Source organism: Muscardinus avellanarius, assembly GCF_963383645.1.
Source record: "Muscardinus avellanarius genome assembly, chromosome: 12".
NCBI lineage: Eukaryota > Metazoa > Chordata > Mammalia > Rodentia > Gliridae > Muscardinus > Muscardinus avellanarius.
In genome coordinates, this window is record NC_137798.1 from 98659426 (window position 1) to 98673045 (window position 13620).

Below are 13620 nucleotides of genomic sequence, written 5' to 3' on the forward strand. Positions count from 1 at the left end.
CAGGCCACCATCCCAACTTTACAGATGTGGGGTCTGAGCTCAGCTGTGGGGTGAAAGACACATGCAAAGGTGGGGCCCCTATGCTAATATGAAGTAGCCGCCATATTAAGCAGAGGCCAGTGGGCAGCTGCGCTGTGTCCAGGCACCTTTGCATAGAGCAAATAGGTACTCATTGAAGCTGGCATGTTGGGAATCGGCAGAGGCTTAGGTCTCAGGGGGCTCAGAGGCAGGGGCCTGGGGTTTATCTATTGAGACGCTAAACTGTGGGAAGAGACTGGGTGGAATCAGGGGAATGAACAAGGAGACAACAACTTGTGGTCTCTTTCTGGGAGAAAACTAGAAACTAACTCCAAAGGGGACAGTACCTATACCGAGGGAGGGCCGGCCGTAGCCGGTCACTGAGCGGGGCAGGGATTATCTGAGTTACCAGGCTGCAAGAAGGAGCCAGCCCACTTTCTGGGGGTGGCATGAGGGTTCGGCATGCCCCAGTCCCACCCGCCCTCGCCTTCCCAGGTACCTCTGATACTCCTGGATGGCGGCTACCACGCTGTCAGAGAGCGGCTGCAGGTCAGGGAAGGCCAGGAGCCCCTTCAGCTGGGCCTGCAGGCGGTCCGCACGGGGCTCCTCAGAGGCCAGCGCGGCCCGTGTCGCCTGCAGGACATGACACCCAGGGAGTGGGTGAGTGTGACCAGGATGGGGAAACCTGTCCCCAAGGGCAGGGACGGGGCCACCTCCAGTTCTGTTGCCTGGAACCTGGCCTTTCCCGCCACTGTGCTGCAGGTTTGTGCTACAGGGTCACCTGCAGCACTGTAATGACAAATGCTAGTATCTAATAAAGGAAATACCCAACACAGAGGAACATTGCCCTGCCGAGGGCTCTGGGGCCCTGTCCATCCAAGCCTTGCCATGAGCCTGGAGGGATCTCTGGATCCTCATGTTCTATACTAGGAACTTGGACTCAAAGGGGTTTTGTTTGTTTTTTTCAGTGCTAGAGATTGATTCCAGGGCACTCTACCAATTAGCTAAACCCCTGGTCCCCCTCCCTGCATGGGCATCTGCTGCTCACCCCCCCCACCCCCACTAGGGTTGTCCCTCGTCATGTCTCCCCCTTCTGTCTAACATCCCTGTTCCCCTCTGGAGAACCCGCCCTTGCCCCTCCGCTGGGCAAGGGCCAGGCGAGACCCCAGCCTGCCTGCCTGTCTACCTCTGGGATCATTCACTGGGCATCTCATCATGTGACCTTGGGAACAGTGGATAAGAAAACCAAATGAAAACCTCACCCAGCCTCAGTTTCCTCATCTGGAAAAATGGGGGTGAACACCCACCTGTCTACCAGCCCTCAGGGAGCTTAGACCCCAAAGATCCAGGGAAGCCCGAGGGGGTGCTGAGGCTTAGTGGGATTCTCCCGGCCTGTGGAGGGGCTCCGAGGGGCAGCCCCACGGCCCTGGCACCCCTGGGCTGCTCTGTGGCTCGGCCAGAGCCTGCTTACCGAGTGGAGCCTCCAGCGGGCCACCAGCTCGTCCTCGGTCCCTGTCCTCGCTGCGGGCTCCAGGCCTTCCTGGGCCAGCCTCCGAAGGCCCTTCCGGAACTCTGCGAGCTCAGCCTCCAGCCGCCCAATCTGCCCCTCACAGGCTCCCTGGGACTCGAGCAGGCCACTCAGCCTCTCCTCCTCTGCCTCCCAGAGGCCCCGCAGCTTCTCCAGAACCTTCCGCATCTCCTCCAACTCTTCCAAGATCTTCTCTGCGCCTGAAGGAGAGGTGCTCTGAATGACGCCCACAGACTGCTCCTCCAGCCTCTTCAGGGACTCCTGGCCCTGTGGAAAATCCTTGGCGATGTCCTGGAGCGGGAGGGGAGGGGGAGGGGAGTGGAAGGGGGAGGGGGAGGGGGAGGGAAGGGGAGGGAAGGGGAGGGGGAGGAGGAAGGGAGGGAACACCAGAGGGGAAAGCAAACGTTTGCTGGGTGTCCACCACAGACCTGGATTGCCACAGAAACACTGATTTCTGGGTTCCGAGGTTAGAGGCAGGGAAAGGCCTTCCCAGGGTTGACCGTCTGCCCAAGTGGACTTGAGACGGGAGAGGTCTTTTTCAAGCTGTTTGATTAGTCAAGGAAACATCTCTGCTGGTCGCCTCTTTGTCTTCAGCATTTTCTGACATGTGTGAATCTCTTTTTTTTTGTTGTTGTTGTTGTTTTTGTCTTTGGTACTGGGGATGAGGTATTTTCTCTCTAAGCTGTACCCCGAGCTCTTTTTATTTTTTTTAATTTGAAACAAGGTCCCACTAAGTTGTTGAAGCTGACCTCAAACCTGTGATCCTCCTGTCTCAGCCTCATAATACTGAGATTACAAGCATGTGCCACCATACCCGGCTAATCCTCCTTTATTTTATTTATTTTATTTTATTTTATTGTACTGGGAATTGAACCCAGGGGCATTCTACCTCCAAGCTATGCTCCCAGCCCTATTTTATTTTATTTTATCTTGAAATAAAATTTCACTAAGTTACAGAGGGCCTCACTAAGTTTCTGACGCTGGCCATGAACCTGTAATCCTCCGGTCTCAGCCTCCCAAATACTGGGATTATATACCTGCACCCCCATGCCGGGATCTCACCCTCCTTTTTAACAAACAGGTGCAGAGCCATCAGTAGAAGCTAATGGTACCATGTGTTTTCACCATATTTATCTGCATTATGAATGTTGCTGGAGCTGGCTTTTTCATTTAGGACAACATAAGCTTCCTTTTTTTTTTTTTTTCTTTTTTTCAGTACCGAGGATTGAACTCAGGGGCATTCTACCTCCGAGCTGCACCCAGTCCTATTTTTCATTCTTATTTTTTGAAACAGGGCCTAAGTAAGTCATAGAGGGCCTCACTAGGTAGCCAAGGCTGGCTGCAAACCCGTGATCCTCCTGTCTCAGCCTCCTGAGTAATGGGATTACAAGCATGCATCACCAAGCCCCACCTAACCTTCCTTTTTAAATAATGTTGATCAGTTTTTAAAAGGTGAGTCAATTTGAACACAGAACTAAAGAAATAGCTCGGGTACTGTGCAGATATTGCAAATGTGACCCAGAGGCTCTGAGATTCTGAAGAAACTGACATACTCGCTTGCAGTGGGGTGGAGGCCTCCAAGGGCTGGTATAGACCCTGTGTCTCAGGACTGAGGGCCCACTAGGACTCTTCACCCAGTGCTCTACTGACATTTGGGCTGAGTGATCCCCTGCTCTGCACAGTCCTGGGTATTGTGGGGTGTTTAGCGTCATCCGTGGCCTCCACCCGCTAACACCCATCCCCAGGCACGACGAGTAAAAATGTCCCCGACCTTGCCACAAACCTGCATTTGACACTTGTGCTTCCCTTTCTTTCTTTCTTTCTTTCTTTCTTTCTTTCTTTCTTTCTTTCTTTCTTTCTTTCTTTTAATTGGTGCATTGTAGTCATGCATCTTAATGGGGTACAAGATGGTGGAGGCACACATGCACACATCATCCAATTAGCCCTTAACCAATTCCCGCCCCATTCCGCCTCCCTCCCTCCTGCTCATGCTTGGCTTAGTGATGGACATTGATATGTCTATTAAGGTACATCATGTGCATTAGAGCGTTTCCCTCTCCCCCTCCCATCCCCTCAGTTAGGTCGCCTTATTTGCTCATCTATAGTATCTCCCTCTTCGTCTAGAGTTCCTCCTATGACCCATCTCCTTCTTCATCTGGAGTTCCTCCTATGACCCATTTTCTCCCTAGCTTCCGCATATTAGGGAGAGCATCCGATTTCTTAATTTTTTGTGACTGACTAATCTAATCTCACTTAGCATAATGTCCTCCAGTTCCATCCATTTCCCTGCAAATTATGTAATTGTGTTTTTCTTTATGGCTGAGTAAAATTCCATTGTGTACATATCCCATAGTTTTGTAATCTATTCATCTATTGATAGACATCTTGGCTGGTCCCATAGTTGGGCTATGGTGAACTGTGCAGAGACCTGTAGTTTCTAGACCACGCTGCCGTGGTCCTGAGCGTCCAAATTCCCCACTGGCTCAGGGATCTCCATCAAGCCACTGACACCTGAAGCATTTTGTACTGGTTCCTTGCTTCTGCATTGGGGAGGGTCTGTTTGCCCATGGAAGTCTGTATCCTACCCGGCACCAGCACCGTCCTAGTAAAGAAGCCGAAACTTCAAACCTGCCGCCTGGGGTGCATCCTCCGTGGTCCCCAGACTCCTGCCAGGAAGCAGTGGCTCACCTGCAGCGCTGAAAGGCGGAGCTTGGCTGGCAGCTGGCAGCCCCTCCCCAGGCAGCCCTGCACCTTCTCCACCACCATCCTCAGCCACAGCTGGAACTCCTCCACGCTCGCCTGGTACTGCTCGTGCTCCTGGGCCACCCGGGCCAGCAGGTCCACCCGGTCCTGCAGGAGGGAGATCACAGGTTGTGAGGGTCCCCGCGTACATCCTGGCCGGGCATGTGGTGCGTGTGGAAGCATGTTAGAGATGAGCCGTCACTCAGCCCCTGAGCTGGAGACTCCCTGCAGGCTTTGGAGATCCACCCTCGCCACACTCACACCCTCCCCTCCCCTCCTCTGCTCCTGCGTCAGGAATGGCCCCCCTGGGGCGCAGCAGCAGCAGCATTACTGCAGCAGAGCACTCACTCCGCCCTCAGTGCACCCCGACACTACTGGAACCTCACATGGCCACCCGAGGCGCCTCACATGGCCACCCGAGGCGCCTCCGTTATTATTCTGCTTTGACAGAAGAGGACACCAGGGAGCCGGCGTGGTGGTGCACGCTTGTAATCCCCGCGCTTGGGAAGCTGAGACAGGAGGATCGCGCAGGTTCGAAGCCAGCCCCAGCTACTTAGTGAGGCTTTCAGCAACTTAGTGAGACCCTGTTTCCAAATAAATATAAAATAGGTTTGGGAGTGTAGCCCGGAGGTAGAAGGCCCCTGGGTTTCATTCCCGGTGCCGCATGAAAAATAAAATTAAAAAAAAAAAAGGACACTGGGATTCAGAGGTGAAGAGACTTGCACAATGTCCTTGGCTGGCCAGCGCCGAGAGGCAAATCCAGGAGGCAAGGCAGGCGCTTATAGCCCCATACACAGTGTCTCCTGGGTTTGCAACAGAGGCCAGGCCACTTTTACCCCATGAGTATGGTGATGCCTGTGTACAGGTTAGGATCTTCTCCGTCTTTGGTCAGTCCCACATGAGGTCTAAGCACCCAGGGGCAGCATGATGTCCTGGAGGTGGCCGATACTGGGGGAGATGACAGTATCCCACCTGTGAGGCCTACTATGCACCCATAGACTGTTTCTTTTTCTAAAATATCTCCTGATTGAAGCGCTTTCTCTTTGACCCCCACCCGCACCCCACCCAAAGCAATGACAGTATGCCGGCTGTGAGGCCCACTAGGAACTCAGAGATGGTTAGGCTTTCCAAAATATCTCTTGATCAAAGCACTTTCTCCTCAACCCTATCCCCCAAGGCTCCCTACGGACCCAGGCTCCCGTGCAAGTTGAATCCTGGCGTTCAAAGGCAGGTCCTCCCCATCCGGTGCTACGGTCCAGCGCTCACGACCCTGGCCTCACCGTGGGCAGGGGTCAGGGGCCAACTCCTCTGTGTCTGAGTCTCCTCTTCCTAATAGCAAGACCTGCACTGCTGGGGTTCAAGGAGGTGAGAAGAGCCAGTGCTTGTACCACCCCAAGAACAGTGCCTGGAGCTCATAAGCACTTAACAACTGTGAGCCGTTCCTGTCTCCTGCTTCCCTCTGCTGTAGTCATGGGGCACAGCAGGTGCTCCCCCAGCAGAGCTAAGTAAGGCTAGGCTCACCTTTCTCTGAAGCTCCGGCCTCTGGCCCAGGCTGAGCTAGCTGCTTTCCCTCAGTGTTTCACCATTCTATCCCAGCATCCCCTATCGAATCGCCACCTGCCTGGGGAACCCCTCTGGGATAACACTGCCCCTTGCTTCCTCTGCCTGGTCCAGCTCAGGAAAGGCTCTGTGCTTGCTTTCTTGAGTGTCTGCCATCTGAGGGGTTTTCAAGGAAAGTCAATAAAAGGGAAAGATACGTTTAAAATAGTTATGGCATTAAAACAGGGGGACAGGGGAGACTCTTATTGAATAGACATTTGTCCGTGATTGGAACTTAACAAGCATCTTTAAAAAATTTGTTGTTGTACTTGGGATTGAATCTTAGAGGCACTCTACCTTTGAGATACACCCCCAGTCCTTTTTATTTTGAAACAGGGTCTTGCTAAGTAGCCGAGGCTAGCCACAAACCTGTCATCCTCCTATCTCAGCCTCCCAAGTACTGGGATTATGGCAAGCATTGCCACGCCCGGCTGTAAGCATCATCTTTAACACACAATCAGCACAAAACACACCCTCCTGCCGCTGTCCAAACTGGACTTGGGAGGTCATGGAAATCTTTTGGGGCCAGAAAGTCGAGATTCAAACAGCAAAGGAGGTTCTGGTGTCAGACTCCACAATCCTCACTCAAGATGGGAAGTCAGGGGCTCACAGCCTGTTCCTAGCAAGCGTTTCTCACTTCGCCCTCTGTATGGTTCTGTTACAATTATTCAACCACTTCAGGGCTATTTTTTGTTGTAGGACATAAGCAGCCATAGGCACTGTGTAAAGAATGGCTATGTTCCAATAAAACTTTCCCTTTGGACATGGAAATTTGGATTTCATGTCATTTTCACACCTCATAAAATATTTGGCTTTTAAATTAAAAATATATGCAAAAAATTCTTAGCTCATAGGCCATGCAAAAACAGGTGTGGGGCTGGGTTTGTTGCATGTGCCGGAACTGCTGACACAGGCTTTTGGCCACGGAGCAAGGCTATGTCCAGGAGGGCCCAATTTCTATGAGGGCAAGTCAAAAGGTCTCAACTGGGAAGAGAAGACAGGCATAAGGACTTGAGACTGTCCGCTAGGAATTTGTAACATGTATCTCCTCCCTTGGGATGCTCCTCACACGATCTAGAAATACCAATTCATTTACACTGTTGAAGCCCGGCATGGTGGTGCACACCTGTAATCCCAGTACTTGGGAGGCTGACACAGGAGGATCTCAGGTTCGAGGACAGCCTCAGCCAGTAGTGAGACTCTCATCAACCTAGCGAGACCCTGTTTTCAAATAAAAAATAAAATCAGGCTGGGGGTGTAGCTCAAAGGTAGTTCAATCCCTAGTACCATAAAAAATAAAAATAAGACCTTTGAAATAAGCAGGCAAACTCTCTACCCCTCCAACGGAGGGAGCCCAGGCTTGGGACCAAGCCCTTCAGAGAAGAGCCAAGTTCTCTGGAAAAGGTCTGAAAGTGGACCCTTGAGGGGAACTGTCCCTTTATTTCTGGCCCGTATCCCTGGCAGGTGCTGGAGTCTCCCCAGTTCCCTCATTGGCTCCTCCCACCTCAGAAGGATTACTTGCATCCAGCAGAACCCTGGAAGGGGCCCCCTGTATCCCCAGGAAAGGCTCATCCGTGGCGCACAGTCAGTAAGTACAGTAGGTCTGAACTGCCAGCAGAGGCTAATCTGGCCCCTGGTTGGCTGATGGTGATGGGTGTGGGGGAAGGAGAGCCCTGCAGGCCTCTGTGAAGGACGAGGTGCTGGCGCTCACTGAAGTCCAGATAAATAAAAGTCTCTGTGATCGGGCGCAGGCGTCACAAGGAGCAGGGCAGGGATCCAGAAGAGATGGTGCCGGGCCCAGCGATCACAGAGCACAGTCTAGCTCTGGCCCTGGGAGGCTGACAGTGATGGATGAGGGCGAGTTCCGCCTTCTCGTTAGACCAAACAATTAAACCATCTGTGGCCAGCAGAGCTGCCAGAGATGTCACAGCCCAGCCAATTAACCACGTGGATTTATGTCCTGCAAAGAGCTGCAGAAACAGCTCTGCCTTGTGGCCTGGATGTCAGACAGATGCCCCATCTCTGAGAGATGCCGGAGACCAGAGGAAAGAGGATGCTGCTATTTGGTGCTTAGGAAAACGGAAGTAGTGGATTAAAAACAAACAAGACGTTTGGGCACCGCCTGTTGCCTGCACTCTCCTCCCTTCCAATGCTTTGGGTTGCAGGTGCCGCTGTACATCTCTTGGCTTAGCCTGATGCCCTGACCGAGGACCTCCCCCTAGGGTGGGCTCACAGAGGCCACAGCCCAGAGGTTGCCGTGGTCCCACAGCATCAGAGGCTTTGCTAGTTCACATGCTCCACGTCAGGAGCAGATATTTTTAGGCAAAACAGGGCCTGTTAACTAACAAGGGCATCGTGAGAAATGGGGTGCCACTGGTGAACGTGTCAGTACCTACTCTCCACTATGAGGTGGAGAGTACTCTCCACCATGAGGGTAGGCCTGGTCCCCACAGGCCCACCCCGTCACTGGGTGGCACTGCCTTGAGGGGGCCCTCTGTGAAAGCTAGGATGTCACCAGGCATGCAGATCAGGTGACCAGGAGACATCTGGGCCACCAATGACCTCTGGGGACACTGGATACGCCCACTCCCCACTTTGCTTGGCTTGTCCTTGTGTCCAGGGCTGGAAGGCTGGGTGTGCCAAGGAGGTAGGTGCCTGGGACGAGATCCCATGTGGGCAGGAGGACCTGGGAGCGTAGAGATCACCCCCTTAGTAGCTTCTCCATGTTGTGCACGTCACGGTGCCCTCCAAGGATCTGATGGAAGCCCTGGCTCCTCCCTGACCCAGAATGCTCGCTCATGCAGTACTTGAGTGGAACTTTAGAGCCCTGGAGGGCCTGGGGCAGCCCGCACAGCAGCTCAGGGAGACGCAGGGAGCAGTTCTGGGGTGTTCCATATCCCTCCCCATCTAAAGCCAAATGAGCTCTCTCTGTAGGAAGGTGTCCCCACATCTCTGGGGTCCAGGAAGAGGAAATCAAGACCCAAGAGTTTGAGCCAATGGCTGAAAGAGCCAGAGAATTCGCTTCTTGATGCAGGACCCAGTTATTCCTGCATACCAGCACCCCATTTCCACATCTGGGTCAGAACTGACCAGCTCACCGACAGCTAAGGGAGCTTCCACTGGGGACGCAGCCTCCTCCCCGTACCACTGCTGCTGCTGGTCCTCCCTGGAGGGAGAGCCTGCGCTCCTGTCCCCCAGGCCCCTGTGAGCTGGGCCTCTGCCCTATGACACCCCTGGGAACAAGTGCTCCCTCTTTCAGGAGCCCCAAACTCCGCACCCACTGTGGTCTTTTGCTTTCTCAAGCTGACCCATAGGAGCATGAGATCCCTGGTTCTTTGCTGATGGGCACGGGTGCAGTGATGTGCCCAGGACCTGAGGCCCAGCTAAAGGTGGAGCCCCAGGTAAGAGGAGGAAGAGGAGGGAGAAAAGGGGGAGAGGAGGAGGGAAGGAGGGGGAGGAGGGAAAGGAGGGGGAGGAAGAGGAGGGGGAGGAGGAGGGAGACAAGAGGGAGAAGAGGGGGAGGGGAAGAGAGGGGAGGAGGAAGAGGGGGAGGGGGGACAGAAGGGGAGAGGAGGGGAGGAGAAGGAAGGGGGAGGAGGGAGAGGAGGAGAGGGAGGAGGGAGAGGAGGAGAGGAGAGGAGAGGGAGGAGGAGGAGGAGGAGGAGGAGGAGGAGGAGGAATCAAATGAGGTCAGAGACAGGAAGAGTCTTAGAGAAGACTGTGCTTGCTGATGAGAGCTGTGATTTCTACAATTTTATGGGTCACATGACGGGAGAGGCCCCTATGACAACGAGCCTGTTTGAGGTGATGGTTCTGTGTCTGGGCAGAATGGCAGCTGGCCCAACGCCCTGGCACCCGCCCTCCACAGAAGCTCGCACGCCACCCAGCACGCCACGCTTGCGCTCTCCTCACCCTATGCTGGGAGCCCTCCGTTGATTGGCATGAGCAGCTGTTTGCTGACCAGTCCCCACAAGGAGGCTGTGGGCCAGGCCCCTTCTCTTCCAGGCCCCAGGGTCAGACATGTGGACAGAGGGCTAAGCTTGCCCTGACCACTTGAGAATTGGCAACACCAGACAAGGCCAACTGGCTGCCTCTGCAAAGCCACACCCGATACCCACCTCCATTCTGACCCCAGTGCAGCTGCCCTGGAAACCTCTTGCCACCACCCAGGGGGGAGGCCCTGGGGGTGCTCGGCTTCACAATGCAGGGGTGAGGCTCTGTATTCAATAAATAGCCCTGAGCACCTGCTATATGTCAAACACGGACACCGTTCCTATTTATTCCCATGGCTACCGAGAGCAGAAGCGGTCCTTCCTGCCAGGAAAATGCCGGCCAGTTTTGGAGAGCTGGCAGGTAACTCAGTCAGACGGCATAGTGCAAGCAGCACGTGGACACACAGCCGGGATGCAGCGGAGCCTGGCACCGAACCCAGTCCCCACCCGCACACTCAAGAGCCAGCATCTCGATCCTTGTGGATGCCCCATTTCTACTTCGTACAGAACTTATTTCCCCTATACCATGAGCATGAGGAACTCAGGAAACTTCCAGTCCCAACGTGCCCACGGGACCATCAAATACCTCCCTCTATGCCAGCAGGAACGCGAGGAGGATGGGGCAGGCCTTGGGCCTGCACACCTAGGGCACCACCAGAAGGGATGTCCCCAGACAGGAAGTACTGAGCGAAGGGGACCATCCGTCACACGCGCACGGGCCTGGCATCTTGGGTGCTCGGAGCTGGGGCTCACGCTCAGGTTGGAGTGGGAGGAGAGACCCAGAGGAAGCAGAGACCACAGAAAGGCAGAGCTTTGGAGATGCTGACGCCTCCACCAGCCAGCAGGGAACCAGAGCAGCACACCTCCACAGACAGCGTGAGCAGAGGCTTGTGTGTCTTTTTAGCCTGAGCTTAAAAACCAAAACAAACCAGATACCTTTTGGCATATGGTGCTAAAGGCCTATTGCATGTTTTGGGCTTGGGTTCAAGTGCAGGGAATCCACCTGATTCAGGACTGCCTAATCCACTACACGGACGTACAAATAGGAATAGGTGCTAAGTTCCCGGGGGGGGGGGTCTTGCTAAAGGCACCCCACAGGTGTGCTTCAGCCGCGGGAGTGTGCAGATCCCTGCTGGGGGTGAGCTCACAGCTCGAACTCACAAAGCCCCCAGGAGACACAAGGACAATAGCACCAGAGGCTGAAGCTTCAGGCACCCAATCAACTGCTGTAGACCCTCACTAAACTGCTTAGAGTGGCTGAGAGGTGATCAGGCTGGCGCAGTGGTGCACACCGTGATCCCAGTACCTGGGAGTCTGACACAGGAGGATCGCAGGGTCAAGACCAGCCTTTGCAACTTATCCAGACCCTCAGCAGCTTAGTGAGACCCTGTATCAAAGTAAAAAAATAAAATAAGGCAATAAGGCTGGGTTGTAGCTCAGAGGTAGAATGCTCCTTGGTTCAATTGCCACTAAAAACAACAACAAAAAGAATATAATCGGTATCTGTGCGAAAGTTAAACTTCAGGTAATGTTTTAAAAGAAAACAAACAAACATTATAATTTCTAAAATATAACATTGGACTCTGTGAGCCATTTTAAAACCAAGGGAAGGATGAGGTGAGGGAACGCAGGCAATGGAGGGGCAGAGGGACCGGGGCGTGAGCGAGAGAGAGAGCAGAGGGCCAGCCAAGTGGGCTGGTGAAGGACTAAAGCGGGAGAGGAGGAAGGAGGGAGGGAGGGAGAGAAGAGAGGAGAGGAGGGAAGCTGTGTGGGTAAAAAATGAATACCACAGTCCATGGGTCAGTCGGTTGGTGTACATGTGTTAAGCTTCCATGTTTGTATTTAGCCCTGAACAACTCTGAGCGTGAGGGTGATGGGTGGGTGTGGAAGGACAAATGTAGGTTAGATGGTAGCTAGGTGGTGGGCAGATAGCAGGTGGGTGAGGATGGAGAGCAGGCAGTGAGTGAGCAGGCGTTGGGGAGGAGTCAACGGGGAGAGGCGGATGAGTGACGGGTGAGGGAAGATGTGGAGGGGGGATGGAAGGTGAGTGGTAGGTGATGGACAGGTGGGTGATCAGCTGATTGAGCTGGAGACTAGGAGACTGGCTAGTCTAGGGGGGTAGATGGATGAGCGAGTGGACAGATGATAGGAGAGTAGGTGGATAGCTGGTTGGGTAGGAGGTGGACAGGGAGACTAGTGGGTTTGGCTGTGTAGAGGAAGTTGGTGAGGAGGAGGCAGACATGGTTAGGAGGGTGGCTTGGTGGACAGTGGGCAGTGGGTGGCTGGACAGGGAAGCTGGGTGGACAGGTAGGTGGGTGGACATTGACAGCCCCCCACGTCTCACCTGGGCTTTGGCCTTCACCGCATCATACTCGGCCTTCATCCTCCTCTGGGCATCCTCATCCACACTGGGGTCCCCAATCCTGTTGAAGAGGGAGGCCGCCTCCTCCAGCAGCCGGTCCAGGAGCACGGCCTGGTTGTCCACGTTGCTCAGCAGCACCTGGGCATGGCTCAGCTGCCACTGCTTCTCCTTCAGGCCCAGCTGCAGCTCCACCCGGGGCTCCAGAGTGACCAGCATCTTCTGGAACCAGCGGTAGAACTCATCTCGGGCCAGCAGGTACTCGCTCCAGTGAAGCCACACCCACTCGATGCGGCTGTGGGCACAGAGACCGGAGGCCGTCAGGGAGCTGCCACCTGGCTCCTGGGCCGGGAGGACATGCCACTACCCTCCCCAATACCAGGGCCGTGTAACAGGGCACAGTGATGCCCTCTCTGAGCCCAGAGAACCTGGGCAGCTGGTTGACACTCCAGATGCCAGACCCTGCCTTGGACCTACAGGAAGAGACCCTTCCTGTCCTACAAGATGGACCCTCAGAGCCCCCAGCAGCCCCACTCCTGGCTCTAAGCTCCCACTACCAATGCAGGATCTTTCCACCTACTCCTCTCTGGCATTGGGACTCAACACATAGCACTAGGCCCTTACCACCTGGCACCCACTAAGTCGGGAGGAGACTGGGCCTGAAACGTGCCAAGTATGGTTGTATCTGTGGGTTGTTAGTTACCAGCTAGTAGGGATGGAAGGCTGGGGCCCTGCTTGTGGATTCTGGGGTGCCATCTGTGACATGGGGATGGTTCTATCTCTCCAGCCAACATCAATCTACTTGGTTTGAACGCGGCTGCAGAGTCCTTCCAACCTCCGCTCACATTGCTGCCTTCTGAAGATGGGAGGGAGGGCTGCTGGCCACGCCTGCTCAGTGAGGCCTGCTGGGTGCAAGCACCGTGTCTTGCTCTCCATACCTGCCACCCTCCCATCCTCCTAAGTGCCTTCTTCAAGGAGCACTTGATTAACGCACTGACCAGAGGCTCAGAGAAGTCAAGTCACTTTCCCAAGGCCACACGAGAAGTAATCCATAGGGCAAGAACTAGTACCAGGTCTGACTGTCTTGTCTGTCCTCCCTCGCTCCTCCCCCTGAATCTGGCTCCCTAGCGCAGGCAGAGAATCTGGCTAACTTGCCAGCAGGGCCAGGCCTGTTTACTCCAGAGTCATTCTGCTGGAGGCATACACATGGGCTGTCTATTAAGACTTTGTTGGCAAAACGGGATGGGTTCCCAGTGTCTATTATCACCATTAAGCTTGATGATAATTAGGAAGAGGCAGGCAGAGCTGGCCTGGTCCCAGAACAACATCCTGTTCCGGGGAATGGGAGGACTGCAGAAATGTGTCTTGGACAGAGGTCGCAG

At 54.4% G+C, this 13620-nt stretch overlaps 1 protein-coding gene across 6 annotated transcripts in view; it reads right to left on the bottom strand.

Moving 5' to 3' along the window:
- Window positions 1–13620, bottom strand: part of SYNE3 (spectrin repeat containing nuclear envelope family member 3) — a gene marked incomplete at both ends in the record, with an annotated part of 53460 nt that overhangs the window by 33999 nt on the left and 5841 nt on the right. For all 6 annotated transcript variants that reach the window (XM_080708037.1, XM_080708038.1, XM_080708036.1 and 3 more), the window contains 4 exons: window positions 518–651; window positions 1490–1837; window positions 4235–4396; window positions 12224–12533. In XM_080708037.1, coding sequence (XP_080564163.1) covers window positions 518–651; window positions 1490–1837; window positions 4235–4396; window positions 12224–12533 — 954 coding nt within the window. The remainder of the gene's footprint in view (window positions 1–517; window positions 652–1489; window positions 1838–4234; window positions 4397–12223; window positions 12534–13620) is intronic.